The sequence below is a fragment of the Schistocerca cancellata genome, chromosome 8 (assembly GCF_023864275.1).
Source record: "Schistocerca cancellata isolate TAMUIC-IGC-003103 chromosome 8, iqSchCanc2.1, whole genome shotgun sequence".
NCBI classification, from domain to species: Eukaryota; Metazoa; Arthropoda; class Insecta; order Orthoptera; family Acrididae; genus Schistocerca; species Schistocerca cancellata.
Window position 1 is genome coordinate 283,591,692 of NC_064633.1, and position 9,682 is coordinate 283,601,373.

General features: G+C 41.9%; 1 protein-coding gene across 1 annotated transcript in view; it reads left to right on the top strand.

Annotated features, from left to right (window-relative positions):
• LOC126094831 (uncharacterized protein K02A2.6-like) overlaps positions 1-9,192 on the top strand; it is a 31,647-nt gene extending 22,455 nt beyond the window's left edge. Inside the window, exon 2 of the mRNA XM_049909427.1 lies at positions 6,755-9,192. Coding sequence (XP_049765384.1) covers positions 7,253-8,827 — 1,575 coding nt within the window. The 5' untranslated portion in view covers positions 6,755-7,252 and the 3' untranslated portion in view covers positions 8,828-9,192. The remainder of the gene's footprint in view (positions 1-6,754) is intronic.
• Positions 9,193-9,682: the final 490 nt, after the last annotated feature.

The window sequence follows — 9,682 nt, forward strand, 5'->3', positions numbered from 1 at the left end:
GAAGCATTTCACTTGGGATCTGTGGAAGATTCATTAGAATATCTCTCCCTCTTTGTAGTGGATATTCTTGTGATATGACACATTCAACATCCTTGAGGACTTATTCATTATACATGTATGGAACAAAAAATAAATCAAATCTAATTTACAATTCTTCTGAACAAATCTTTTGAGACCTGTACCTAGGTTAATAGCATTTTTTATTATCCTTCTGTCATGCATAGATAAATAATCTCATTATTTGTTGAAGAGTATAGAAGAGAAAAGTTGTCAATGACAGCTGCATGGTAACCTTCTATCAGTATTACACATCTGTACGTGAGGAATAAGGTTAAGTTGGACACCAGTTATTCTGGATTCACATACTACCTGACACACAATGATCCTTCAATACCCTCTCTACAATGATTCTTCCTATTAATTTAATCTCCAAGTGCCTGATGACGATAAAAGCATTACCTGGTTTATAAAGTTGTATTGCCAACCAGCAGGGATTTCAATTACACAGGTCATGCAAAATTCAATCTTCCTCACATATTATCTGGAAAGCCACAGATCAAGGTAATCACTGGTGCAGTATTTCTTGACTTCCAAAAGACTGTTCATGTTGTATATTAGTGATCCTGAAGACACTATTAATAGCAATTTCAAATTTTATCAGATGATGCATTTGTCTACAATGAAGTGCTGTCTGAAAAAAAGCTTCATAAATATTCAGTTAGATCTCCTTAAGGTTTCAAAGTGCCACAAAGATTGGCAACTTTCTTTAAATATTAAGAAATGTAAAATTGTGAACCTCACAAAACTAAAAGAGCGTAGTATCCTATAACTATAATATCAATAACTCTTGAATGGAATCCGCCAACTCATACGAATCCCTGGGTGTAAGAAGTTGTATGGGTATGAAATTGAATGATCACATAGGCTCTGTCAAAGAAAAGGAGATTGCTTATAAAACACTCGTGCAGCCCATACCAGAATATTGCTCAAGTGTATGGGACCTGGACAATATGGTGGGGATATTAAATGTATACAAAGAAGGGCAGCACGAATAGTCACAAGTTTGTTTGACCCATGGACAAGTGTCACAAATATGCTAAAAAACCTAAAGTGGAATAGGCTTGAGTTATAGGTGCAAACTATCCTGTGAAAGCCTAGTTACAAAGTTTCAAGAATCAGCTTTAAGTGAGAGATTTAGGAATATATTTCAAACTCCTATGTACTGCATATGTAGGGATCACGTGGGCGAGATTAAACTTATTACAGCAGGCACAGAGGCATTTAAGCAATCATTCTTCTCACACTCCATGTGTGAATGACATGGAAATAAGCCCTACTAATTGATACAATGGGAATTACCATTTGCCATATACTTCATAGTGATTTTCAGAGTAGAGATTTATATGTAAATTTTGATGAATTCTGAAGAGATATTAGGCAGTTTGAATGTTGGATTATTATTATTATTATTATTATTATTATTATTATTCGTATTTTCCCATTTCTCCACAGGGTGTGCGTTGTTAGATGGGTCAAGGTAATGTTGGTGGTGGGTTGATGGCTGGATGCCCTTACAGGTAGCACCACTACCACTGGCACAAGTCGTGTATCCCATCTGGCTCAATCAAGAGTAAATCTCATATACAAGCGTGAGAACATTTTCTAAATGCTTGTGTATCAAGGACAGTCGTGCTCAAAAGTATACGAACAACCTCAATTGCATTTCGCCTGATTCACATGCAACCCACATAACGCAGCTGTCTAGCAGGTCCTCTAATCGCTCCTAGGTACAGTCGTTTGACTATTAAAAATGGCTCCAACAAGTCACCCCTAGAAAACTCGGTTCTGTAACGCAACAACTCAAAATGTAAAGTAATACCATGATGCTACAAATATCAGGGAACACCTTAACACAGACATGACTGTCCTTAAGGCTTGTAAGCTCACATTTATTGCAATAAAAGAGATACCTGAAATGTTACCACTCTCATTATTACGTCAGATAGGTAATGCACCTAGTAAGTTCGTCGTTTTCATGATTTATTCTTCAAAGTAACATACCGTAATTGTTATTTAACACAAAATGACATTAAAAATTTAAGTTATTCACGAGCAGCTAGTTGAGAATATGTATGAACTTCAAATGACACGACGAACCATCTCGTTCTGCATATGGATTAAAACCCAGGTCATGCAGGCTAATATTTCGTGACTGACGGAATCTAACAGTCATTCCTGACTAGGCATACAGAGAGTGATATACCTCGATTTTAGACAGTATCCGTTAGCAAATATCAACTTTAAATTACATAACGTAAACCTTTTTAACGGACGCGAATTCCTACCCAGCATCTATTGTCCCTGTTAACGAACTACGAGAGATGTTAAATATTGCTTCTTCACAGATAACTTACTTGAAATGCCGTGAGGAAAAGTTTAATGTTGGACAGGGATTTGAACCCAGAACTTAATCGGATTGTTATCGAAGCACAATCAACTGTGACATATCGGATTTTCTCGTTAGTAGCTAGATGTTTTAACTGAAATGACGACACGAAACATTAATTTTTTGCTTCCCAGGACTCCAACCCGGAACCTATCGCTGTTATATTCTAGAGAAAGCGAACGTTAAATATGGGTTTGTTACATCAGCAGCGACATGTGAGCATGTTTGAACTAGAAATAATATGACGAAGAGTTCAGTGCTGACTGGGAATCGAACCCCACACATACCGTTGTTGACTACACACAAAGAGACGTCAGCTTCCGAATTTTTCTCCATCTGCAGCTCGGAATAACATCCTTGAACTTACAGTGATCTCGCAAATAGTTCTGGGTCTCACTGTGAGTCAAAAAAGTAACATATCGTTAGTGTTGACAACAAATGGAAATGCATTAAAAATAAAAATTATAATCCACCAACAGATAGGAATTCTCATGCTAGAGCTTGATAATATATAATGAAAACATTAGTGCCAGGCCAGCATTCGAACCCATTCACGCGCAATATGTGGAGATGTTGAGGAATCTGCAGTTTTGAACAAACAACAAATTGTAGTCGAGCTGTATTGTCACAAAGGGATCAAATTGCGCGTTAAGGGGGGTCTGAGCTCCATTCCGAGTTCAGATCCAAAATTATCGACATACAGAAGCCCAAATAAAAGATAGAATCAGGGTCCTGTGACCCTACATAGCGTTTGGTGTGTCACTAGAAATAAATAACTGGTATAAGAAAGTTTACTGGTGATAGAGTTCCCACATTTCGCCACTCCTGACTTTATTGTGGTTCAACCTTGCGTCTACTTGGTAGAGAAGGAATATCATGTTTAATGTGAATTTCAGACCGCAATGCCATTATACTTTCTTCACTTGTCGTAGCCAGAAGAGATTAGAATCTGTTTCTCCCTTTTAAAAATCATCGGCAGAAGTTGGAATCGAACCCAGACCCGTAGGAACCTGTCACCAATGCAACAGACCACCAATGCCTCTGCTGTGTGACTCAATTTCTATCATAACACCGTTGCGGCACACTCGATAAGAATTCTGACACACAGGCTCCCTGTAGTGGTTTGCAGCATGTTCAGTACATTCATTTACTTGGTTGACCGAATCGCCATGAACTAGCTGCCACGAATATCCAGTGCATACATTCAACTCTGTTTTGTAATAACTGAAATCAAATCATGTAACTGCCACCTACACAGAACTTCCAACAGTGTAGGATGCAGAAATTTAAATAGGAAGTGTTCCTTTCCAGTTTAGCTGCTCTATTGCACTATCTGTTTGTTGAAAACGTCCTGTAGTGCAAAAGAAAAGCTGTAACTGTCTGTCTCTCAGAAGTCTAGATCCGGCCATATGCATTATATCACAGCACTGTGGAAGCGCAGAAGTTCTGGAGGAACTGTTGTCGACTTCTGGAGGCAATCTAGCTAGATGACAGCTAGTAGCGTCACGGGAAGTGTTCCGGACCATAGATAAGACGTCGCGAGTTCTATTGCATTCGCTGCTACATTTTTTTAACGCAATTCTTCCGTCTGCTGAAGTTACCAATATAATGGAACTTTGAACATAATTCCCTTCACTTCTCAACCCAAAATAGCCGCATGTGGAAAAAGGGCTAACTTCTGCGACATTTTGTTCTTTTCAGGTTTAATAGACGACCACGCAGCAGATGCATCTCGAAGCTTTTGTATTATGTATGGGGAGAGCGCATCGTGCCAAAATAGTCAGAAAAGTATTTTCTACATTAGCTGTCTTCTGGTAGGGGCATTTTATTCTTCTTCAAATCTTGTTTGGCAGCTTTAACTGAGAACAAGTTTTCTACATGCATGTAACCAATGAACTGCATGTGCATTGTCCGACTGTCGTAGATAACATCAGGGAATTCGCATATATCGTTGATGATTAATTTCTCTCTCATGTTTAGTATTGTTTTAACAACAATAAAAGAAACCTTACAAAAATTGTGCACTGCATTATAAGAAATGAAATAAAACTACCCACGATAACCTTACATAACCTTATGACGAAAATCTCTTTGATAAAACTGATTATCCGCACACAAGCGTGTATCTATCGGCACAGCCGGCCGGAGTGTCCGAGCGGTTAAAGGCGTTACAGTCTGGAACCGCACGACCGCTACGGTCGCAGGTTCGAATCCTGCCTCGGGCATGGATGTGTGTGATGTCCTTAGGTTAGTTAGGTTTAAGTAGTTCTAAGTTCTAGGGGACTTATGACCACAGCAGTTGAGTCCCATAGTGCTCAGAGCCTATCGGCACAAATTAGTAAAATACTACTCACTTAGATTTCGATAGGATCTGTGTTTAATTGGTATGCTGTGTCATACTCAACACGTATTCAAATGTGGCATTTCATAAATAAAGTTATGTATTCATAGAGACCCAAAATTTGCTTGTCAGCAGCAGAACGCGCGTTACCTGTTGTGCAGCACTGTAAGTTTTACACCATTGCACTATGAGCTGAAAGTATTTTCTTGTGATTTCCTTATCGATGTTTGATGTAACTGCTTGTAGCTCTTTCACAGAAGGGATAAAACTTTGGATTCAGCGAGAATGAAACCACGAACCATAACAGACGCGTTTTTAGAGGTCAGCACATCACCGCAGAGCTGACGAAGAGGTATGTGTTGTGCAATCCTCTTACGAGGCCAATAGTGGCTAGAACTCATAAACTGCTATTTAAAGGACGAGTTTAGTTGCGATTTCCACATGCAATGACTTCCCGGGGCTGAAAACCGTAAACTTACAATCTTTTGTTACACCTCAAACGATAATAACTCAGATTTTTCAATGTAAATGACAGGAAAAATCGAGTGAACTTTGAGGCTTAATTCCGTGCACACCAGGAAGTAACTCGTCGGTAACAGAGTTGCCAAATATACCTTGCCTTGTTGCCAAATCTCAGTTACCATACTAGCAGGAAGAAGCCGAACCGATGTGATCCAACAGCGGGCTGGGAAGTGACCATAGCTGGCCTCTCAAAGACGCGGCTGCTACGGCCTGGAATACGTAATGCATGTCATTCGCATTTCTGTAACCAGGTATATTGACTGGAGTGGAGTTACTAATAATACTCAGAATTGACTGCAGACTAAGGATCATAAATCAGTAATTCTCATAGTTGTTTTTGTATTTCTTTCACAACTATACTCAAAACTAAGAAACACATTCACGTAAATTTTCGTGCCTCGCCGATAGTGAAGCACATCAAACACATAAAGAAAGAATGTGTGTGTGTGTGTGTGTGTGTGAGAGAGAGAGAGAGAGAGAGAGAGAGAGAGCGAGCTTCCCTATCACTCATTGCTGCCGATGCATTAACGAATGGATCAGGATGAATGGAATATGGGATGTTTCGTCATGGAGAATATACACATTTATCTCGGCGTCTTGTGTTCAGGGTAATATGAAAATCTCAATAAGAGAAGACGACAACGGGATGCCGGTGATGCAGGCAATAACACCTAACTATTTCTGTCGACTTAATACCATGACGACAGACAAATTGGCATCTCACTGTATTTTGATTGTAATTCGTTAGCCTTCTTGCAACCTTATTTTAATACTGCGTGGGAGCAGGCATAATATTTTACTTTTTGAACATCAAACAATGACGCTCAAAGATAGCGATGGAAGGTGTGGTGTCACCGCCAGACACCACACTTGCTAGGTGGTAGCTTTAAATCGGCCGCGGTCCATTAGTACATGTCGGACCCGCGTGTCGCCACTGTCAGTAATTGCAGACCTAGCGCCACCACATGGCAGGTCTAGAGAGGCGGACTAGCACTCGCCCCAGTTGTACGACGACTTTGCTAGCGACTACACTGACGAAGCCTTTCTCTCATTTGCCGAGAGACAGTTAGAATAGCCTTCAGCTAAGTCCATGGCTACGACCTAGCAAGGCGCCATTAACCATATTTAAAGTGTCTCATTTGTATCGTCAAGAGCGATGTACCACAAGGATGAAGTAAAGTATTAACGCAGCTACGTACTTTTCTTTATAGCATTCATCACGTATCCTGTTTCAGACCTCACGCCAGCCGGCGTGAATGACGCATGCCCTTTCGGTTACCTCGCCTTGTGTCTAGACTGTCTTGTCTAGACACAACATAAATTGGCGCCGAGGATTGGTGACGCGCCCACGTTGCATTAATTTTGATAGTAACTTGCTCTGATTTGCTTGTGTCATGGCTTCGCCACATTCTCCAGATGTACTGTCCGAATTTTATCGCTTGCAGAATCAGCAGACGCAGGCGTTATTGGATGCCCTTGGACAGCTAGTCCAGGGTCAACGTGCGCTGCAAAACGATGCGGCCGCCGCCGCTTCATCGCTACCGCAGCCACAACACGCAGTTGCACCCCAGTTTCGTCCATTTCGTGCGGACGACGAAAGCTGGACGGAGTGGTCGCGCCAATTTGGATTCCATCTCGCCGCCTACAGAATTCAAGGTAATGAGCGGCAGCCGTTTTTGCTTTCGTGTGTAGGTGTGTCCACCTACCGTGTGATAGTGAAATTGTTTCCCCGACGCGACGTAGCAACTCTGTCATACAAAGAAATTTTGTCTGCTTTAGATGCCTATTTCAAAGAAACAGTTAATGTAGTTGCAAAAAGGTATACGTTCTTTCGTACAAAACGTACGGCCAGTCAAACTAATCGGGAGTGGGTTGCAACTTTGCAAGGCCTTACTAGGGATTGTGCTTTTGCATGTGACTGTGGACTCCCTTATTCAGATACTATGGTGCGTGATGCAATTGCACAGAATGTTTCTGATGTTCGCATAAGGGAACAGATTTTGAAACTCGTCAATCCCTCCCTTCAACAAGTGATAGACATATTGGATAGGCAAGACACACTTGACTTTGCTCAGGAATCATTTGAAACTTCGCCAGCTGTGTGTCGCATTAACCGGCCCGCCGGGCGCGCTGCACGGAACTGTAAACAGCCTTTGCGCCCGTCCGCACAACCACGTGTCCCGCGAAAGCGAGCAAATGCAGTGCTGAAATCATGCCCGCGGTGTGCAACTCGACATTCGCGTGTGAATTGCCCGTCACGCCAAGCTATTTGCTTTTTCTGTAATAAGAAAGGACATGTTCAAATTGTTTGCCGGAAAAAGCTTAGATCGGAGACTACCAACCATTCCAGGCCCTTTGCTTCGCGCCGGAATCGAACCAAGGTCACTCAGGCTCGGGAACCTTCGCCCATGGACATTCATGTCGTTAATGCCACTCCGCCCAGTGTTCCTCTCTCTAACTGTGACTGTGTTCGTTCCACAAAAAGTGTGTGTCGACGTCGACGGAAATCCCGTCACGTCGCAAGTGCTTCTGTACCAGTGTCTGTTCAAGTTGCACAAAACAGTCGCTCTTGTCGTCAGCAGGACAATAAACTTTTTGTAGATTTGGACTTTGCCGGACAAGTGATACCATTCCAGCTCGATACCGGAGCTGCAGTTTCATTGCTCAATCACGCTACGTACAAACAACTGGGCGCCCCACCGTTGTGTGCCGCAAAGGTTCAGCTCACTAGTTATTCAGGACAGCATATCCCTGTGTTAGGACAGTGCAGCCTTCTTGCCACATATAAGGGACAAACAAAACTAGTGTCATTTTACGTTCTTCGTTCTTCTGCTGCAGTGAACTTGTTTGGTTTAGATTTATTTCAGTTGTTTAACTTGTCTATAGTCAATCAGGTCCTATCAGTGAACCAGACTGTGCCTTCCGCCAGTGTTTCTCGTCTATGTGAAGAATTTGCAGACATTTTTGCACCGGGCCTTGGTTGCGCTAAGAACTATGAAGCACATTTGGAACTAAAAGTCAACGCGCAACCGAGATTTTTCAGAGCGCGCAATGTTCCCCACGCATTGCGTGATGAGGTAGCCAGAACATTAAACGATTTAGAATCACAAGGTGTAATTGAACGTGTGCAGGCTTCTCTCTGGGCCTCACCCTTAGTAATTTTGCAAAAACCTTCCGGAAAATTGAGACTTTGTGTGGACTTCAAGGCAACAGTGAATCCACAACCAGTGACTGCTCCTTTTCCTTTGCCCTGCCCGGAAGATCTTTTTGACAAACTGTGCCCGGGAAAATATTTTTCAAAGTTGGACCTAGCCGATGCGTACTTGCAAATACCGGTGGACGAAGAATCCCAGCGCGTATTGGTGGTTAACACGCATCTTGGATTGTACACATTCAAGACTGCCATTCGGGTGTGCATCCGCCCCTGCATTGTTTCAGCAATATTTACAAACTATTTGTGCGTCGGTCCCTACTGCAGCAAACTATCTGGACGAAATAGTGATCTCCGGAAAGACTGATGAAGACCATCTTGCAAACCTACGAACATTATTTCAGGTCTTGCGACAAAATGGTCTTCGCTTGAGGAAGGACAAATGTGTGTTTTTTGCTCATGACTTGCCATATCTGGGACATGTCCTTAATGCCCAAGGCATACATCCGAGTCCGGAGCACCTCCGTGCCATACAGGACTTGCCTTCGCCGCAGACTTTGAAGCAGCTACAGAGTGTGTTGGGAAAAATTAACTATTATCATAGACATATTCCGAATGCCTCTTCCATTGCAGCTCCGCTTCATCGCTTATGCCGTAAGGAGGTTCCGTTCGTCTGGTCGACGGAATGCGAACGCGCCTTTCGCCAGTTGAAATCGGCGTTGCTTTCAAATACTTGCCTTACGCCATTCGATCCCCAGAAACAGAAGGATACAAAGAAACCATCAGACTCATGGGTGTGGATCCAGTTCATCACTAGAAGACTAAACAAGAGGGAAACATTAAGAAAGCAATGAATATCCTGGTTAGTATACATTATTTGTATAGATATGGTGATGAAAAAGTTCAGATCTGCACAGTGCCCGAATCTGCACTTTGGTTTCTCTCTTAAAGGGCATAATTTTTAGTTTATTCTCTTCTGAATTTTCAAATGAATTGATTATTTTGTGATGCAGAATAATTAGTTAACAGTGTTTCTTACAGCTTCCATGCGCACCAACATTTTTCTACATTCTCATGCAATTCATGAAATTCTACTTGTATGATCACAAGACTGCACATAGATGCAATCGATTTCGAGGTGCAAAGTGTTTGTTATCTTACTTTCCGTGACAGGTGGGCAAAGTTGATTTCCAAAGACTTTTTATTGAACTGGAATAATCTT